The following is a 21396-nucleotide window of genomic DNA, read 5'->3' as shown; positions in this document are numbered from 1 at the left end:
TTTTCCCCGAGCTCGGCTGAGCGCGGTGCCTCGTTTTAGCGCCGGCGCTATTACTTTCTGCAGCCTTGCTGTAGCGAGGCACTACGGTCTTGGGACGGCGTGCCAGCGACCAGGTTTCGCGGCTCGCTTCCAGTACAAGTTGTTTCTGGTTTTGTTTCTCTTTTCTTTTCAGAGCCAGAGTCTTCGGCAGCGTTCGGGGTCCCCGAATTGTTTTATGTTATTCCTTGGTCTGTTTTCATTTATTAAATAAAGAACCTTTATTTTCTCTTATCTCCGCGTCTTGGGTCCTCCCTCTCCGCTACTCATAACAGAAAGGTGCAACCACGATGGACCCAGCGGAGAACCCGCCCCTGGTAGACGCCCTCCGTCACCAGGGGGCTGCTCTAGGGAGGCACGAGCTGGCGTTAACTGAGTTGACTCAGCGGGTGGCCGACATCGCCCAGCTGCTGTCGACCCTGGTGGCTGGTCCGCGTCCTCCCAGCCCCCCTCCCCTACCATCACCTCCTCCAGCTCCCTCACGTTCGAGCTACAGCCGTCCCGCTTCCCCTCCGAGCGCTCCAAGGTGGCGTTTATCATTTCTCTGCTCACCGGTAAGGCCTTGGAGTGGGCTACAGCCCTGTGGGAGCAGAACGCCCCTGAGTCGCCGAATTTGTAATCGAGTTTCGCTCTCTGGCGGCTGAGTGCGGTTGGGATGAGGAAGGATTGGAGAAAGGATTAAGGACGAGCTGGCTACTCGAGAGCTTCCCACCTCTCTGAATGCCTTCTATCTCCTGGCTACCTCAATTGACACCCGACTCCGACAACGTGCGCAGGAGCGAGGGTCCCACCAACCCTCTTTTCGGCCGCAAGGTCAGCCCCGCGCCGTGTCGGGAGATCAGGACCCGGAACCCATGCAACTTGGGTCAACCCGGGGGGCCGCCCAGCGTCCATCCGACCCCTCCACGAGAGCCCGCCCTCGGTTAAACAAGTAGGCTGTTCTCGTGGCGAGAGTCGAGGGCGAGCCATGCAACCATCCCTGGGCAAGGCCTATTCCTCAGCGCATCGTTGCGCTGGGAGTCCGAGTCCACCGATCTCAAAGTCTGTGTTGATTCAGGTGCGGTGGAAAACTTTATCGACCATAACTTGGTGCACGGGTTGGGGATTGAGCTCCAGCCATTGCGAGTCCCCATTGCGGTTCACGCCGTGGACGACCGGGTGGTGGCCGGGAGTCCAATTACGTTTCAAACGTGTCCTCTCACGATGCGTTTGGGGAGTCATGAGGAACGGGTCACCTTCTTAGTGACCCAAGTTCCTCAGCTCCTAGTGGTACTGGGGCACTCATGGCTTAAGAAGCACAACCCCCAGATCGATTGGCAAACCGGGTCAATCTTTGCTTGGGGAACGCGGTGCCAAGCAAGCATGTCATCGGCCCCAGCAACATCCGTAGAGGCAACCCCTGATTTGACCCGGGTGCCTCCCGTGTACCATGACCTACAGGAGGTATTTAGTAAGTCCCGGGCGCGGGATTTACCCCCACACAGACCTTTCGATTGCGCCATCAATTTGCTTCCCGGCACCTCTCCTCCTAGGGGGCGCCTCTTCTTCCTGTCGGGACCGGAGAGGATTGCTATGGAAGAGTATGTCAGGGGAGCGCTCGATCAGGGGTTCATCCGACCCTCGTCCTCCCCTGCCGGGGCGGGATTCTTCTTTGTGGGAAAGAAGGATGGAACTCTGCGCCCCTGTATCGATTATCGAGGTCTGAACGCTATAACGGTTAAGGATCGTTATCCGCTGCCGCTGATGGCCACAGCTTTTGAAGCTCTTCAGCGGGCTTCTATTTTTACGAAGCTGGATCTACGCAGCGCATATAACTTGATCCGTATCCGGCGAGGGGATGAATGGAAGACTGCGTTCATTACGCCCACGGGACACTATGAATACCTGGTGATGCCCTTTGGGTTAATGAATGCCCCCGCGGTCTTCCAACGCTTTATCAATGAGGCCTTGCGGGAGGCCCTTGACAGATACGTCTATGTTTACTTAGACGATATCCTAATTTTTAGCCGATCCATCGAGGAACATGTCAGGCACGTCCGTCGGGTTCTCCAGCTTCTGCTCGATCACCACCTATTCGTCAAGCTGGAGAAGTCCATCTTCCACGCCCCAGCAGTCTCCTTTTTGGGGTTCATAATTTCCCAAGGTGCTCTGCAGATGGATCCGGCTAAAATAAAGGCAGTGGAGGACTGGCCAACTCCTAGTTCCGTTCGCCAGGTGCAAAGATTTCTGGGCTTTGCAAACTTTTTTAGGCGATTCATCCGGGACTTTAGCACGGTCGCCGCCCCCTTGACGGCACTAACGGGGAAGGGTCCGTTCACATGGTCGGTGCAAGCTCAACAAGCCTTTGATAGGCTTAGAACTCTCTTGACAACCGCCCCAGTGTTGCAGTTGCCCGATCCCGAGGAGCCCTTCATAGTTGAAGTGGACGCCTCAGATGTCGGAGTAGGGGCAATCTTGTCCCAGAGAGTGGGCCCGGAAAAGAAGCTCCACCCTTGTGCTTTCTTTTCCCACCGGCTGACCACTGCCGAACGCAACTACCCCGTTGGTGACAAGGAACTTTTGGCCATCAAGTTGGCACTTGATGAATGGCGACACTGGCTCGAGGGGGCGAAACATCCTTTCCTTGTTTGGACAGACCATAAGAATCTGTCGTTTATCCAGCAGGCGAAGCGGATGAACTCTCGCCAGGCCCGCTGGTCTCTTTTCTTTGGTCGGTTCCACTTCACCCTGTCCTATAGGCCAGGGTCGAAGAACACCAAGCCTGATGCTCTTTCCAGGCAGTGGGATTCGACCAGACCAGTGGGTGAGCCCGGTCCTATTATCCCCCCGAGCCAGATTGCGGCCCCAGTTACGTGGGGTATATTTAAGACAGTTCGGGACGCGCATGTAGTTGACCCAGACCCAGGTGGAGGACCACCTGACCGGCTGTTTGTTCCATCAACAGTCCGCCGTCAGGTGTTTGAATGGGCTCACGCGTCCCCATTTGCGGCACATCCAGGAGTCTCTAAGACCCTGGTGTTACTGCGCCGAAAATTATGGTGGCCGGGGATGGAGGGGCAGGTCAAGGACCTAGTCCGAACCTGCGCTGTCTGTGCTACTAACAAGAGCACAAGAGAGCGTCCGCGTGGACTCCTCCATCCATTACCAGTACCTTCGAGACCATGGTCCCACCTGGCTCTGGACTTTGTCACAGGGTTGCCAAAATCCAGGGGATTTATGGTGGTGCTGGTGATCGTTGACCGGTTCACTAAATCTTGCCTCTTCGTCCCGATGCCCAAGCTCCCGTCCGCGATGGCCACAGCACAGGCTGTTCTGCAACATGTGGTGAGAGCACATGGGGTTCCGTCCGACATTGTGTCGGATCGGGGCCCGCAGTTCATCAGCCAGTGCTGGCGAGCCTTTTGCCAACTCCTGGGCGCGACGGCCAGCTTATCCTCGGGTTATCACCCCGGGTCCAACGGGAAATCGGAGCGGGTTATCCAAGACCTAGGCAAGATGCTTCGGTGCCTTACCGCAGGGAATCCAGCCACCTGGGCAGATAAATTATTGTGGGCTGAATTTGCCCACAATACCCTGCACCATGCCGCATTGGGTATGTCACCTTTTGAGGCACAGTACGGCTATCCCCCTCCACTGTTTCCTGATCAGGAACAAGAGGTTGCGGTGCCGTCTGTGCAGCAACATGTCCGTCGCTGCTGCGTTGCCTGGCGGAAGGCAAGACAGGCCCTTTTGGCCTCTCAGCGCTCCATGAAGCGCAATGCCGACCGCAGGCGACAGCCGGCTCTGACGTTCCGGCCGGGCCAACGTGTCCTCGTAGGCGTAGGCGTAGGCCGTAGGCGGTTGGAGGAGTAGGGTCAGGAGGCCCGAGGTACTAGATCAGTTTTGGTAGATTGGCTGGTGCGACTGGGTGCAGTCCTAACGCTGGATTTTCCTTTCTGGCTCTTGCCGTCTAGCTTTCGGCTAAAGCTAACGCCGGGGTATTCGCTTCCCCGTGCTTTACAGCACTTACCGGCTCAGGGATCTTTGTAGCGCTACTGGCGCTTCCCTTGTGAGCCGCGCCCCCACCGGAGCGACCAGGGTTCGTGTCCGGAGTTCGCTACTTTATTGCGAACTAGTTATATTATACGGTCACTTCCCAGCTGCGCTGGTGACAGCACCGTCGAGCTTTTTAGAACCTGTGTTCCATTCCTCTGTTTTGGTTTTGCCACGTGGGTTTTTTTCCCCGAGCTCGGCTGAGCGCGGTGCCTCGTTTTAGCGCCGGCGCTATTACTTTCTGCAGCCTTGCCGTAGCGAGGCGCTACGGTCTTGGGACGGCGTGCCAGCGACCAGGGTTCGCGGCTCGCTTCCAGTACAAGTTGTTTCCGGTTTTGTTTCTCTTTTCTTTTCAGAGCCAGAGTCTTCGGCAGCGTTCGGGGTCCCCGAATTGTTTTATGTTATTCCTTGGTCTGTTTTCATTTATTAAATAAAGAACCTTTATTTTCTCTTATCGCCACGTCTTGGGTCCTCCCTCTCCGCTACTCATAACAATTAGGTCCAGTTCCACTGTCCAGCAAATTGTTGCTATGTGAAATATACTGTATGCTTTCTGCAATATGGACATATGGGCTGTGAATATTTATATGCAACATTTTAAAAGGAAATGTTTTTTTACATTGTAAGAAAAATAATAAAATTTATAAAAATATCATGCTTTAAATAAAAAAAAAAAAAATGTGTGTATCTCTTGATACTAGCTCTAAAACAGCCCAATATAATAATTTTTTAAAATTCACAGCATAAAAACTGTTGTCATATTGTCACTACATCTACATGACATACAAAGCTCCCAGAAATCTTTAAAAAAAAAACATCAACTCTTAAAATACAGTTAATAACAAAATTGTGAGGGAAATATGATAGATTATTCCTTCAGCTCACAAGAAGCACAGTTAGCACTGGCAATGTGTGAGGAATGTAAAGGAATTTACAGACAGGGGAAAATGGGGGAAAAAAGCAAGACAAACAACTAAAAGGGTGAAAAAAAACAGTTAATCAGAGAACAAGATGGCCAGAGAGGGAGTAAGATAAGAAAAGGAAAATGAGAGAGCAGAAAGGAGAGGAAATAAGCACTGACTTATTTGTCTGTGCAATGTCTTATGAATCATTTACATTTACTTTTCGGCATTTAGCAGACACTTTTTTCCAAAGCGACTTATAACACTGTTGAAGCAATTGAGGGTTAAGGGCCTTGCTGAAAGGACCCAACAGTGGCAACCTGGCAGTGGTGGGGCTTGAACCAGTGACCTTTCAATTACTAGTCCAGTACCTTAACCGCTAGGCTACAACTGCCCATCGAGGCTCCCATCACTTCTACATGAAAAACACAGTGATGCATGCACACACTTAAGCAAACTATAGTCCTGCTCAACAATATTTATTAAGATAAACACTGAGAATTTAATACATAATTTAAAATAAGACTTGTTTTATCTGTCCAGTATAAAAGTGAACGTGTTCACATGGTTAATGATATTACTTAGGTGATTTCATAATGTGAATCCTTTGCATCTACATGTGTCAGTAAGTAATCTGATTGTGTTGTCCTGTTTCAGTGAGGTGAGAACATTACTCACACGGTATCATTTGACTACTCTCTTAATTAAGTACATGCTTTATTGTTTAATTCAATTAATTTATTTGTGTAGTAAAAAATTTTCAATTAAGAAAAGAGATTCAACATGATTTCCTCAGTCATATTATGTTTCAGTGGTCTCTATATCTAAATATATTTATTAGCTTTAAATAAAAAAATTTTTTCTAGATATATTGAACCTGCTAAGGGATTTATCACCCCCATGGCAAGAGGGAGAAACATTGGCCTGTAATCTTGTCGCAGGATATTGATGATTGAGAAGTATTGTGCCCAATCATAATCTGGTGATCTCGCCTCAACAGTGCTTAGTTTATTTGTTTATTATTTTGTTTTTTTTCCTGTGAACCGATTTGAATTTGCTGTTTACTAATCGTATTCACTTCACCTGGCTTGCAGTTAGTTCACTTTAACTGAGTGGCTAATATGAAAAAAATGCAAATGAAAAATCCAATCACCTGAGGCAGCATTGATATGACGCTGTAGAGCATCAAACACCCTACAGTGTCGGGTCAAATCCCCTCTCAGGCGAATGAATTTCTTGCTTTTTTCTATAACAGCCACTTGCAGTGTCTGATCTGATATTTTATTTTGGCTTTCTTCACTTCTGCTTCTGTTTAACCACTGCACTTGGGTCCACAATCAGTTTAGTGATGAGTCGCTGTGTAGTCTTTCTTTTGACCTCTTTGCAGAAAACTTTTCTTTATCAGAATAAAAAGAGACCTGACAAAAAGGCTTTTTTGTCATTTGTAGACTAAATGTTAAATGCTTGAAAGGACAGCCCTCAGTAAAGTAATAGTAAAAAGATGGTGGTTTTATAGTCTGTGTTTCTACACTAGCTAAATATAAATAATCAAGTGCAAAATCTATTTTGTACAAGGCCCATGTTTAATTTAAGACAATTTACCTCATTAAAAAAACTATTTTTCCTCGGTCAGACTAATGTAAAGTGATGTACTTTTTGTTTTACATCAACTCATTATATTACACATATGGCTTTTATTTTAAAAAATAAAAACATAAAACGAGGAAGATTTTAGTGTGTTATCTGCTATAGCAAGAAGGAGCCAGAAATACACTGGATAGGGCGTCAATCCATCATAGGCTTTGACCACCCCCATAGCAAACATATCAGAGTAGTGACTCCTCCGGGACACAAACCTGGATCCAAGAGATGGTGGCCTAGCATAAGAGACCACTGTGTCACTCTTGTGCCACCTATTTTCATTTTTATACCTAAATTGCATTTTGGAAAAGTTGGAACTGTTTGTTAAATACAATGAATACAACAATCTGTTTGTTAATCTGTTGTCTTTTGTATCATTAATAGACAAAAGTACAAATAAATTACTTTTATTAATTTGGCTGACCAAGATATTATGTGAATGTAAAGAAACCTTGGCAAAATAAGAGTAAAATATTTGTACACTATTTAGGTTTTGAAACATTCCAAAATAAGCAAGTGCATTGGTAATAGGTGAGAGTATCATGATTGGGTACAAAGCAGTTTTCTTTACGGAAATTAAAAGAAGGAAAGTGGAAGGACTCTAATTCTTGCCTTTGCTCAACGTCTGTAAAGAGTTTTGCTTGTCCTGCCTGTGCCACAGTGAGTTAAAGTTGCTTATAGGTGTGAATGAGTGACTAAAGGTGTGAGTAAGAGGGACCCAGGATTACCCTGTTCAAAATGAAATAGTTAATGAAAATTACTAAATAAATAGAAGTTAGAGTACACTGATATATGCTTTTTTTGTAATCAAAAAAGTCTCTATTCTTCTGTGTGTATTAAAGTGTGTGATGCGTGTGTGTGGTGCAGTTTTACCTCTACAAGATGGGGTGCTGGGTTGAAGCCGCACATATTGCAGACCTGTGTATGACACTGAGTGCAGGAGTTGTAGTTTGGGGGCTCATTAGATCCCATATTAAGCTCCGTATTACACAAGGGGCAGTTGACTTTGGGCTTTTGAGGCTCTTTTACCGATGACTGTGGTGCCTTTTGTTGATGTGCCAGTGACTGCTGCTGTGGCCCCTTTTGTTGATGTGCCGGTGACTGTGGCCCCTTTTGTTGATGGGCCGGTGACTGCTGCTGTGGTCCTTTTTGTTGATGTGCAGGTGACTGCTGCTGTGGCCCCTTTTGTTGATGTGCTGGTGACTGCTGCTGTGGCCCCTTTTGTTGAAGTCCCAGTGACTGCTGCTGTGGCCCCTTTTGTTGATTTGCTGGCAATTGTGATGCTTTTTGATGATGTGCTGTTGACTGTGGCTGCTGCAAAGGCTGTTTTTGTAAAGGGGCGTGAGTGCCTGGTGAAAACATAGTTTCTCCCATTCCCGGTTTGGTTGCACCTGCTTTAGCATTAGCATCACTAAAGACCACCTTGGCACCCTGGGCACCTTGTTGCCTAATAGGTGAGGAATGCGCTGAGGTACCACCCCCAGGAAGTGGATCAACTGAGATAAGTGTGCTAGCCTGATTTAGCAATGATGCCCCAAAACCAAACAGCTTGGTAAGACCATCCTGAGGAGGGGTCTCATGAACAGAGGAAGGACGGCGAGCTGGAGAACTCCCAGCACTTTTGATCTGCTCTGATCGTCTCTGATGAACTGGAGATGCATGGCGAAGATCTGGCTGGGATGGCGCCTTTGTCAGTCCTGGTAAGGGCACTGCACCTGGGTGGGGGATCCGTGGGCCAGTTTGGAATGGTCTGCTTGGGCTTTTCTGCCCAAACTCTACATTCTGTCCCTGGGTTCGTGATTGCATTCCTTGAGATCCAATTTGTGAGGGTTCACTTTCAACTGCAGGGCCTATATTTTGAAGTCCAGTCTTGTAAGAGTCAGTAGATCCTCTCTGGATCTGAGGGCCAACTGAGGCCTGGCTTTGAGTCTGTGGTTGTATTTTGGAATGTGGCTGGGTTTGGTGTTGTGTTTGAGATTTGGGCTGAGCAGAAGGCTGGGAATGCGGTGGAATAATCAAGTCTGGTTTTGACTGGTGGGTAGAAGAGTGAATCTGCTGCTGACTCTTGGAGCGTGGAGTTGTCATGTCCATTCCTAATGCTCTCTGCATCTGACAGTTCAGACAAAGCCACTCCTGGACCTGTGTAAATACATACATATACATATATAAGCAAACAAATTACATATTTAGGGGAAATATTTATTGATAGATAAAGTAATTTTCACAAGTAGACAATTGTGAATGTAAATAAAAAAAAGCATCTTGGTATCTTCACACATGTGTGTGTGCAGTGTATTTCAATACTTGGTGAACCGTCCTTTTGATAACTGCTAAAAAAAAAAAAAAAAGGCAATTTCGGTAAGTGCTAACAAGCTTCTGACACCTCTATTGTGGAACCATTGCTACTTAAAGAATTTATTAAGTGAGTCAAGGGGACCATGGTCATTTTGGGACAGGGCCAAGTACATCTCAGTATTATCTTTATAGCTGTGGTAGAACAACCCATAGTCCTGTAAAATTTGGTCAAGAGGAAGTGTGTATAAATTATATAAATAAGAGTGAACCAATCAATCCTTGAGGGGACACCACAGGTCACTGGCACATTTTAAAAATGTTTTTATTTCGACAAAGTAGTGCCTGCAATTAACACTTAACAATTATAGAACTGTACCTGTGAATCCAACCCAGTTTGCAAATCTGTTTTTAAGAATTTTTGTGGTCAGTGATATCAAATGCAGCACTGAAATCAAAGATTTTCTATGGGATTTAAATCTGGAGACTGAGAAGGCCACTATAGAATATTCCAGGACTGATTCCTTAACCAAACTCTGGTTGACGTGAAAGTGTGTTTGGGATCATTGACTAGTTAGAATTTTTACCAAGGTTCAATTTCTGTATTTCTGTGAATCCATGATGGCAGGCACATTGTCAAACCAGTTGCTGCAGCAGAAAAACATCCCTACGTCACCATGGGGATGAAAATTATCAACATTTTTCATAAGCAGTTAACCAATTTCAAGTGTTAGGCTGATTTATTTAATTAAACACAGCCAGACTTGACATCCCCCCCCCCACCACCACTTTTTTTACTGTCCAAAAAAAGTTGGGACAGTAAAGCATTTACCACTTTGTAATGTTGCCATTCCTTTTCACCACACTTAAAAGACGTTTTGCCATTGAGGATACCAAGCAATTTAGTGTTTAGGCTTTACTTTGTCCCATTCTTCCTGCAAACACGTATTAAGATGTACATTTTTTTGTTTCAAAATTCTCCACACATCCTCTACTGGGGACAGGTCAGGACTGTAGGCAGACCAGTCCAGTACCTGTACCCTCTCTTCCGCAGCCATGCCTTTGTAATGTGTGCAGCATGTGGTTTTGCATTGTCTTGTTGAAAAATGCATGGACATCCCTGGAAAAGGCAGCACATGTTGCTCTAAGATCTTAATGTACTTTTCTGCATTAATGCTGCCATCACAGAATTGTAAATTACCTTTGCCAAGGGCACTGACACAGCCCCATACCGTGACAGAACCTGGCTTTTGGACTGATAACAGTCTGGATGGTCCTGTTCATCTTTGGTCCGGAGTACACAGCGTTTATTTTTCAAAAAAAATACCTGGAATGCTGATTCATCTGACCACAATACACGTTTCCACTGTGTAATGGTCCATCCTAGATGCCTCCAAGCCCAGAGAAATCGCCACCGCTTCTAGACATGGTTAACATAAGGCTTATTTTGTGTTAGTTGTTTTATAAGTTTAAGCTTTTGCCCTTGGCCTTTACGCACTGAATTTCCTCCTGATTCCTTGAATCGTTTATTGATATTATGCACTGTAGAGAGAGAAATATACAAATTCTTTCCAATCTTTCTTTGAGGTACATTGTTAATATACATTGTTAATATACATTAAGGTATATTAACAAATGAAATGAAGTTGAGAAGACAAAACATGAAATATCGTGGGTTCAAACTGTCTGCAATCAAATAAAAGTCAAAGTAATTGTCAGGAAAACATTTTTTACTTTATTTGCATTTTCCATACTGTCTGGAGAAGAATTAGGACCAGAAATGGAAAGTGCATCCTGTGTATAAAATGTGCTGTATTTACACAGATAAGCCAAAATATTAGAACCCCCAAAATAATATGCTGTCAAAACAGCTCTTACCCAGCAAGACAAAGAATTCAGATTTAGTCCTTTATCTTTTGTACATTGTGATGTGTATTGTCCTACAGCACATACTGGTGCCATGATTTCTGTGGGTAAACAGTGCACATCTGTCTGGCTGTCTGTGTGATCTTGGAGATAACAAGATTGCCACCTATCAGCATAATTTTATTGCACTGATGTTTGATTGCACTGTTTTGATGCCTGCATGCCTATTAGTAGGTGCTTTCAACAATAGACAGTCCCATACACAAAAGGGTTCAATGCACTGTATTGTGACACATATACCTTATCAGTGATATTAAAATGGTAAATGTGAGCCAGAGCTTCTCTGTTGGTCCATATCAGATGCTATAACTTTCATGTCCTCTGGCATCAATGAGTCTTGGACAACAAACAACCAGTTCCTAGCTTGACCCTAATCAGACCAGTGTCTTAATTCACCACTGCTGCCTGTAAGCACCCATTGCAACAATGTGGGCCATGAAAACTGGATTATCATTTATGTGACTCATTACATGAAAAGCACATAATTATTTGCTACTAAGATGGAGTTTTGCTGAATTGTATCTTCTATATGTACATGATTTTTCATTTAACCCCCTAAAATAGTCAGCTGATTAACTCCAAATTTAGCCATGTTAAATTTCCCATTGCACCTTCCATCTCTGCCGTATGACAGCTATGCTGATTGAGGATGGCTAAAAACAATGGTAGATTCCTATAGCAAGCTTTAAGACACACAGAAAGAGCATTCAGTATTTTTTCACCACTTGGCTAGCGGTTGACTCCTAATTTGGCCTTCCTTTCCTCAGACCCAAATCCAAATAGCAGCAGTGGTGAGCTAGTGCATTAGACACTACACATCCAATTCTAGGTCTACACACTCACACACACACACACAAACACGCCTACATAAAGGCACATACTAAGACCACATTCACATGGTTTTGGCACCATGGCATACTGATGCATGGCATTTATTATCTTTATCATCATTTTGGGGGACAGTGGCAGCCTAGTGGGTAGAGCTTTGGGCTATCAACCGGAAGATTGGCGGTTCAAATCCAGGCTCCGCTATACAGCCACTGTTGGGTCCTTAAACAAGGCCCTTAACCCTGCCTGCTCCAGGGGCACCATACGATGGCTGACCCTACACTCTGACCCCAGTTTACAAACAAGCTGGGATATGTGAAGAAAGAATTTCATTGTATTGTACAACTGTACATGTATATATGACAAATAAAGTATATCTATCTATATCTGTTTAAAAAAGCATTTAATGACGTGCACCTCAAAGTAATAATGTGCAAGCAGATCAAAAAGAGACCTTTTTTATATTATGTAGCAGCCTTTCTTATTTAAAACTGCTTAATCCAGGGCAAAAAATCCAACAGCATCAATCTCAAAAGACTCAAAGAAAAAAACTGATTCATTTTTGGATTTACCTATCAATATTTTATGGAGAGATTCATAAAGATTTACCTAAAGAGAATGATGTTTCAGTTATTAAAGGGAAAAGCAAGTGGCTTTCTATCCTTTCAGTCACAGTTCACATCAACTGCAAACAAGATGTGTTTTTAGTGATGTGGAATAATAAACTCCTCCCATAAACAGACTAGCAACACACATCAGTGAATTTTCTGAAAGATGCCAAGTTGTCCATGTAAATGCAGCGCTCAGTCTCAACCACAGATTACTTCATCAGTAAATCACATCGTGTATAAGCATTTGCCGGAGGATTCAGGATTGATGGAAAGAATATTAGCAATCTCAGGTATGCTGATGGCATTGCAATATTGGTCACATCACCTACAAAAAAACTACAGGAGCCAGTGTGTCATTTGGAAGGCTGCAAAAATATTACATGCTAATAAATGAAGCAAAAATGAAAGTGATGACAAACACTGAAAGGTAGAAGATTGGAACAAGTGGACTAATTGGAATAATTGGGATGTAAAGTATCAAATACTGCAGAAATTGCTAATGAAGTGAAGGCAATAATAGCAATAAACATGGCAGAGATGGCAGAATTGACAAGGATATGGAAAAAAACGAGTCACCAAAGGGGACAAAAGAAAAAAGAAAGAGAGAGAGGTGGTGAGCAAAGCATAAAAAAAATCTGTCATTTTACAAAAGGCTTCTCAAACAGCAGTAGAACAGCATGGCGGTTATAAAGCACCAGGGCAGCCTTGGCCTTTTAAAATCCTCCCTTGCTGTTTCTTTTTTTCACACTCTCATATTCTGTCTCTTTCTTTTTCTCTCGGTCTTTCTCCATCTAATCCTTTTAGTGGACCAGTACTTCTGTGTGTGAGTCTGTTTTGTTATGTTAATACATATCATGCTGAGTATATAGAGATGATTTGAGGAAAGTCTGTATGTGTACATGTTATTCATTCATTCTTAGTAACAGCTTTATCCTGATCAGGATCTTGGTTGGTCCAAAGCCTACCTGGAAACACTGGCTACAAAATGGGTATGTAGTCTAACAAAGCGCCAGTTACACACTTTCATATACAATGTCACTCACACTTAGAAAAATCTTTTTATTATCCAGTGCACATACCTGCATATTTTAAGAGGAACCCTGATTAATCAAAGGAAACACAAGTGTACACACAAAGAAAAAGCTCAATACTAGGAGTGAGTTTCAAACCAAGGTTACCAGAAACCTGGAGCTTTGTGGCACCAACACTACCTAAGTCACTGCCTAGGGATAAAAACTACTTAGGGTCCTTGTTTGGGTAACAGTGAGCAAGTTGCCATGGAAACACTAAACTTTGGGTAGGGACAAAAACTGGACAAGGTACCATTTCATTGAAGGGCAGCCAAAGAGACCAGCCAAAGGATCAAAGGAAGCCTAAACCATTGTTCCCCCTTGACCAACCTTTACAGTCAGGACTATATATTCAGGCAGGTAATGTTCTGTCCACAAAGCTGCCACCAACTTGATGATTTTACCATATTCCTGGCAAATTCTACAGGCATCGACAGCCATGACATGCCCAATGTCACATATATCACATTTTCTACATTCTGATAGTTGTGAACTTAAACTTTTGACCTTTGTCACTATATTTTTGTATTGCACTGGTGCAACATGACTGGCTTATAGGATACTTAAAATTATTAAGCAGCTATGCTGGTATTACCAGTAAAGTGGCCAGTGTATAACTACATATTGAAATCACATTGACAATAACAGAAAAGAGATGGATAACCATAACCTTCACCAACCAATCCAGTGCAGTCAGCGTTTTTTATCTGAGTACAGAAGAAGTATTAAATATTACTGACATGAACAGAGTTATGAACAGAGTCTTAATATTTAAGGTGAGAGACAACATCAGAGAATTGCAACACAATGTATTATGTATTATCACTAATTCATATAAAGTGGTTTCAGAAGCAAACTCTAATTAATTGTAAATTTGTCATAAAATAAATTTTAATGCATAACAGTATTTGTACAACCTCAAATAAAAAAAAAGTTGGGACAGTATGGAAAATGCAAATAAAAAAAAATGCAGTGTTTCTTACATTTACTTTGACTTTTATTTGATTGCAGACAGTTTGAACCTGATACATTTCATGTTTTATCTGCTCAACTTAATTTCATTTATTAATACACATTCATTCCTGCATTTCAGGCCTGCAACACATTCCAAAAAAGTTGGGACAGGGGCAATTTAGGACAAGTAATGAGGTGAAAAAACTAAATAATTATGCGATTTTAAACAGGTGATGTCAACAGGTGATTGTAATCATGGTTTGGTACAAAAGTAGCATCCAGGAAAGGCTGAGTCTCTGATGAGCAAAGATGATTAGAGGATCTCCAGTTTGTCAACAGATGTGTGAGAAAATTATTTAAATGTTTAAAACAATGTATCTCAAAGAAAGATTGGAAGGGATTTGCACATTTCTCCCTCTACAGTGCATAATATCATTAAACAATTCAAGGAATCGGGAGGAATTTTAGTGTGTAAAGGCCAAGGGTCTGTCATGGTATGGGGAGGTGTCAGTGCCCTTTGGCAAAGGTCATTAAGACTTCTGTGATGGCAGCATTAATGCAGAAAAGTACATTGAGATCTTAGAGCAACATGTGCTGCCTTCAAGACGTCATCTTTTCCAGGGACGTCCATGCATTTTTCAACAAGACAATGCAAAACCACATGCTGCACACATTACAAAGGTATGGCTGCAGAAGAAAGGGTACAGGTACTGGTCCTGACCTGTCCCCAAAAGAGAATTTTGAAAGACAAATTTAACAACTACGACCCCGTACTGTTGCACATCTTAAGACACAGGAAGAACGGGACAAAATAAAACCTGAAACACTAAATAGCTTGGTGTTTGACATTACAAACAGATGAATCTTGTGTAACCAGTAACAACCTGTCCTGTCCTGAATGTAACCAGTGTGTAAAACATGAATAAATAAATAAACATTCTTAGCATTAGCATGTTAGCAGTTAGCTTTAGCACAACTTTACATAAGATTTTTATATATTATTGTGATTTGTTATATCTGTTTGGTGGTGGTTTGAGTTAGTTTAGTTTTGTACTGTACTGTTTACTTCTATTTTAATAAATACCCTCACTAGTGTTTGTAACCCATGTCTAGTGTTACATTATTACAGAATGCTGTGCACAGATGCAACAAATGCTGCAATTATGGAGGTCACAATGTGAAAGCGGTCAGATTGCAGAACGTATTGTCAAATCAGAAACAGCAAATATCACTGTTACAACAACAGAAAGCCCAGATTGCTCAGATGTTAGCGAACTTCTCTCAACAATTACCAACCACCCAACCAAATCTGTTTGTAAACTCAGATGAGGTGGGTTTGAATAGTTGGAAGATCTGAAATATTTGAATTTAATTTTCATAGCACTGTAAGTAGATTAGCACTTACCAATTAGCATTAGCCCTCATCAGGTATTTATGTATTATTGTCACAATGATTTGTTACATCCATTTGATGGTGAGTCAAGTGTATTGTTTGCACTGTTCATTGTTTATTTTTGTAATGAATACTTGCATTAGTGTTCTTAACCCATAGAGTTCCATTATTTCTGTGTGTATTTTCTATTTATTTATTCACCATGAACATACAGCACATATTACACCATTATTTTCAGTCCTTTCAACATTTGAGTGGCCCTAAAGTAACAGAGTGCTACCCCTCTTGTTCTTTTAATGCAACATCTTTATTATAGCCAAGGCTTCCCAGGTTTCTGGCAGCTAGACAAATGAAGCATGATTAGGTTGGCAGTGTGGCACATGAATCTATCACTGAATTTGGCAGCAGAGCTAGCATGTGTGCACACTGGGATCATTCTGTTTAATACATTCTTAAAATATCACGTTTCACACTCAACTGATACTGTATTATTATTTTTTTTTTTTCAGAAAAGCCTATTCTGGAAATGTAAATGGTTTTAGTACAACACACTTGGGTGAAACAGAACTACTTGTTTCAGCTGTTTCCATAACGGGTTGCCACAGCAGATGATTCGACTCCATCTTGCTCTGTCCTGAGCATCTTCCTCTCACACCCCAGTCACCTGCATGTCCTCCTTCACCCCTTTCCATAACCCTCCTTTTAGCCTTTCTGTTCTACCACTGCCTGGCGGCTCCATCCTTAGTATTTTTTTTTGCAAATATAACTCATCCCTTCTCTACACATGCCCAAACCATCTCACCTCCCTTGTCTCCAAAACATCCTAGCTGTGCAGTCCACTTTACCTCCCTACCACACTCTCCATTACTATGTACACTCGACCCCAAGTACTTAAACTCATCCACTTTCATCACCTAAATTCCTTGCAAGTGTACCTCCTGTCCTTTCTTTTATTCACGCACATGTACTCCGTTTTACGTCTGCTAACTCACTCCCTTCACTCCATCTCTCCAGGCTCTCCTCAACCTGCTACATCACCATTTTAGTTATTAAGCCAGAAAAGACTTCACCACGGAGGACCATTTCAAGTAAATTGATCCCACGAAGTGCTGCTCACAAACCATGAAATGAGATTTGCAGATTGATTTGTTTATTGCGGCTTTTTTTTCAAGCACTGACAGTGATCACAGTGATTTTTAAAGTGCTTATGGTGGGAACTGGGGGTACAGATATATGGTTCTCCTACACAAATTTAAGAGCAACTTTAGCAACATTGTCTAAATCAGAAGTAGGCTTCATTTGATACAGTGCCACAACTATTACATTTTTTATACAAAGTGCAGTTTAAAGAGCACTTTGGGTACACAGCCTTTGGCACTAATTGAGGTCTAGATATGCCTTGACAGGTTTGGTGGAACTGGAGGTGCTTTGAATTAACTGCAGCAGCAGACACAAAGACCTGGACTTAACCCCACTGAACACATTTGGAATGAAAAGAAACATTGATTGCAAGCCAGGCCTATCGACTTTACCAATGTTTACCACATATATGAGCATATACCACATATAACAAAAGTGTGCTTGTTCTGATTGTTGGGTTCAAGTCACTTGCAAGGAGAAGTGTTAGCTTAGCCATAAAAGTACTGGACTAGTAATCAGAAGGTTACTGGTTCAAGCTCCACCATGGCCAGGTTGCCCTAAGCAAAGCCCACAACCCTCAATTACTTGCAATGTATACGGTCACAACAGTAAATCGCTTTAGGTAAAAGTATCTGCTTAATGCCATAAATGTACTGTATATGTGAATGTACAGTGGTTACCATGCCAGCATTGGTGGTCCAATGACTAGGTATATGAGCAGTCACATCACAATTCACGGATGAGATGCAATAACGCACACATACATATGCATACATATATTAAAAAAAAAACTTTTGTGCCCATTTGTGTTAAATGTGTTCGTCAAATTACAAATATTTTTACAACCTCAAATCAGTATGGAAAATGCAAAAAAACAATAAAGCTTACATTTACTTTGACTTTTATTTGCTAAAATAAACGTCTTTGCTAAATTACATCCATTCCATGCTGCTCAGGTGGGGCAGCGGTAAAACACGCTAGCACACCAGAGCCGTAATTTCGAACTCGTCGGTTCAAAACTCAGCTCTGCCATCTGGCTGGCTACATGAACAACAATTGGCTATTGTTCATATAGGGTGGGAAGCCGGATTGGGACCTCATAACTGATGCAATTACGACCTCTGCTGGCTGGTTGATGGCGACTGCACAGAGTCGAGGAATAATGCTGATCAGAGTGTGGCTATCCGTGCACAAAGCTGATCCGCATATGAACTCGCCTCGTGCAGGTGAAAAGATTCAGTTGGCTACTGCACACGTGACAGAGGGTGTGTGTGTCAGTCTTGCTCTCCTCAATCAGAAGTGGAGATCAGCATCAGTAGAGAGGAAGGGTAAGGCAATCGGGTAACTGGATACGACTAGATTGGGCGGAAAATTGGGAAAAAATTCAAAAAAGAAAAATCCTCCATTTCAGGCCTTCATCATATACAAAGAAAGTTGGGACAGGGCCAGTTTAGGGCTACTAATAAGGTAAAAAAATAATGTTATTTTAAACAGGAGATTTTAACAGGAGATTTTAATGTTCTGGAACAAAAGCCGTATTCACGAAAGGCTGAGTCTTTGATGAGCAGAGATGGGCAGAGGATCTCCAGTTTGTCAACAGATGCTTGAGAAAATTATTGAAATGTTTGAAAACAATGTACCTCAAAGAAAGATTGAAAGGTATTTGCATATTTCTCCCTCTACAGTGCATAATATCATTAAATAATTCAAGCAGTTTGGAGGAATTTTGACCAGACAAAACATGAAATATGTTGGGTTTGGGTTCATACTGTCTGCAATGAAGTAAAAGTCAAAGTTAATGTTAGTTAATGTCAACTTTTCTTCTGATTTGGGGCAAACATCAAAGCAAACAATTAACAACATGTTTTCTGTAAATCTATACATGAAAACACACAGTTAACTGATCCTCTTCAATCTTTATTTACTGTACTGCAGTAATGTAGTTCTTCTAAGGTTACTGGGCTGGATTGGAAATCTGCACAAAAAGCTTGTGTCTCAGTATTTTTTTCACTGATCTCAATATTAAAATTTTTAATTGTTTTACAGATTTTTTTTCATTGTCCATGCTGTCCCAACTTTTTCTGATTTGGGGTTGTACAAACAAAAAACACAAAAACATCAGGCTACCAAAAAGTACATGCTACCCCAGCCAAAAAAGCTAGACGGAAATGCACAAGTGGCACCCCAACCCCACCACCTGATGTCAAACATCTGTGTCTCCATGCCTCATCTGCAGGCCAAATTTGGGAAGGCAGAAGGACATGATTTTATAAGGTTTACATCAGTACAAATATAGTTTAGTTATGAAATGTGTGCTACATTTCTATCTGGAATATTACAATGCAAATATTTTCAAAGTGATTAAACAAGCCCAACTGATGACTGTATAGTAAGCGACTCAACAATAAATGGTCAATGATGAGTTCGCAGTTGAAAATCAATCAAACTCACAAAATGTATCAAAATTGTTTTGTGGCAGGACATAACACATGATGCTTATCTGTAAAATAACAGTGATATGAAAGGTGATTTATATATTGCTATTAAAACAGTATGAGGAAATACAGTGTACTGTACACTGTGAGTAATCTGAGCAAGCTAGTCATCTGTTTCGCACTGAGATTGAGGCACAGTAGGAAGAAACCAAGCAGTGTTACAAACAGCTAATAAGATGAAAACTTATTAGCACCCTAGTGTCAGTCACTGCTAAAATTATAGCCAAAGCAAAAGAATAGGCAGCCGAGGGAAAGAACGAGCCTTTGCTTTACTCATTTTCTTATTTCCTGAACTTAAATTTATGCTGGATTCAGAGAGAAAATATAATATTTTGCCATTGTTTACTTGTACTGCTTTAACAGTTACAACACTTAGAACTCTATAACAGTTCCTCTTGACATTGTAAAAAGTAGATGCCTTCTTAAATAACAAGTTCCCCAAATTTAATTGTTGAGCCAAATTAGGACACAGCCAAGCTTAATAGCCTGCCTGTAAAATTGTGGTACAACATGGCATTGTTTGTTTATTTAGATTTAATGTCATGTTTTAAATTTTAGTTAAAGTAATGACAGGACATGTAGTTTGACTATGCATGATTCATTAATTTACATGTCTTTGGACTGTGGAAGGAAACCAAAGCTCCAGAAGGAAACACAGACCCAGAGAGAGCATGCAAAATCCACACTGAAAGGACCCAGATCACTCCACCTTGAAATTAAACCCTGGACAGTGCTATCCACCAAGCCAGTGTACCACCCAGGACATGACATTGCAACTCATAGACAAATGTTCTTTGTAACTCATTTTTAATTGGTTTCATGTGCCAAATTTAGGTAACTGAGTGGCCCATGAATATCTTTTTTGTTTTGGTATAAAACTAAAAAAGTTACAGTTCACAGTTACCCTTTGTGATAATGGAACTTGATATAATTATATAATCTGCCAATCGATATATCAGGGCTGTAGTGGAAACAGCAAAGCACAACACTCATATATTAAAAAGACTGCCAGAGCAAACAAGTAATAGTATTTTTACTGCTGTCTATAAGCTGTCTTTAAAACAATGCCATTATTTTATCCTCACTGAGGATGTCATTTAATTTGAATATGTGTGAAACCCTTACATAAATATTAATGATCTTGCAAATTATGTTAATCAAGGTGGTGTCTCATTACTTGTTTTAGGTATGCATAAATCATTATTGGACCAAGGAACATACATAGTAAGAAACAAGAAATAAAGTTTTTACACAATAGTGTACAAAAATTTTTACTGATGTAAGTTTAAGGTGTTTTCTAAGGTTCTGCAGTTCGCATTCAAATGTTATATCATAATCAGAAGGTTGGCGATTCAAGCCCCACCACCGCCGAGTTGCCACTGTTAGGGCTCTGAGCTAGACCTTTGACCCTCAGTTGCTTGAAATGTATTTAATTACAATCACAATTTGTCACTTCGGATAAAAGCACCTGTTAAATGCCATAAATGTGAATGACTATAGCCCATTGGTTGGTCTGCACACTTTGTTACTGCAGTGACACTAATGACATGGTAGTGTGTGTTTTGATATGTGTCTAGAAAGTGCAGCATTGTTGTTTCATTTTTTGCAGTGCTGAGAATGGTTCACCAACCAAAATAAAAAAAACATTATCACTGAAGTTCTATCAAATAAATGAGGTACAGGGGATGATTAATTGTACAGAGCAACAAATACAGCTACAGTAAGCAACTTATCAAATAGGTGTACATGATTTAGTATCTGGCAATTGTATCTCTGTGTGTGCATATAAGTGTTGTTTATGTCTTTTTGTTTCATGTTTATGTATATTTAGTCAAGAAACAAGGGCAAATCCTCTAAAACCCCATCAAATTGGATGTGGCGTGTCCGTGAGCTACAATTCTTAGGTCGTCTTACAGATATTTAATAAGGTTTAAGTCTAGTCTTTGGCTGGACCACTCAGGAGCATTCAGAGACCCAAAGCCACTCCACTGTTGTTTTTCACTATTGTGTTGAAAGGTGAGAGGATGCCCCAGTCTGAGTTTGTGAGTTTTTTTCAAGAATGTTCCTGTGTTTGTC

At 41.9% G+C, this 21396-nt stretch overlaps 1 protein-coding gene across 3 annotated transcripts in view; it reads right to left on the bottom strand.

The window, feature by feature from the left end:
- Positions 1-21396, bottom strand: part of bsna (bassoon presynaptic cytomatrix protein a) — a 116570-nt gene that overhangs the window by 70157 nt on the left and 25017 nt on the right. For all 3 annotated transcript variants that reach the window (XM_062999194.1, XM_062999195.1, XM_062999197.1), the window contains exon 3: positions 7485-8750. In XM_062999194.1, coding sequence (XP_062855264.1) covers positions 7485-8750 — 1266 coding nt within the window. The remainder of the gene's footprint in view (positions 1-7484; positions 8751-21396) is intronic.

Source organism: Trichomycterus rosablanca, chromosome 7 (genome assembly GCF_030014385.1).
Source record: "Trichomycterus rosablanca isolate fTriRos1 chromosome 7, fTriRos1.hap1, whole genome shotgun sequence".
Classification (NCBI taxonomy): domain Eukaryota; kingdom Metazoa; phylum Chordata; class Actinopteri; order Siluriformes; family Trichomycteridae; genus Trichomycterus; species Trichomycterus rosablanca.
Note: the sequence above shows the minus strand (reverse complement) of the source record. Positions and strands in the feature narration are given on the sequence as shown.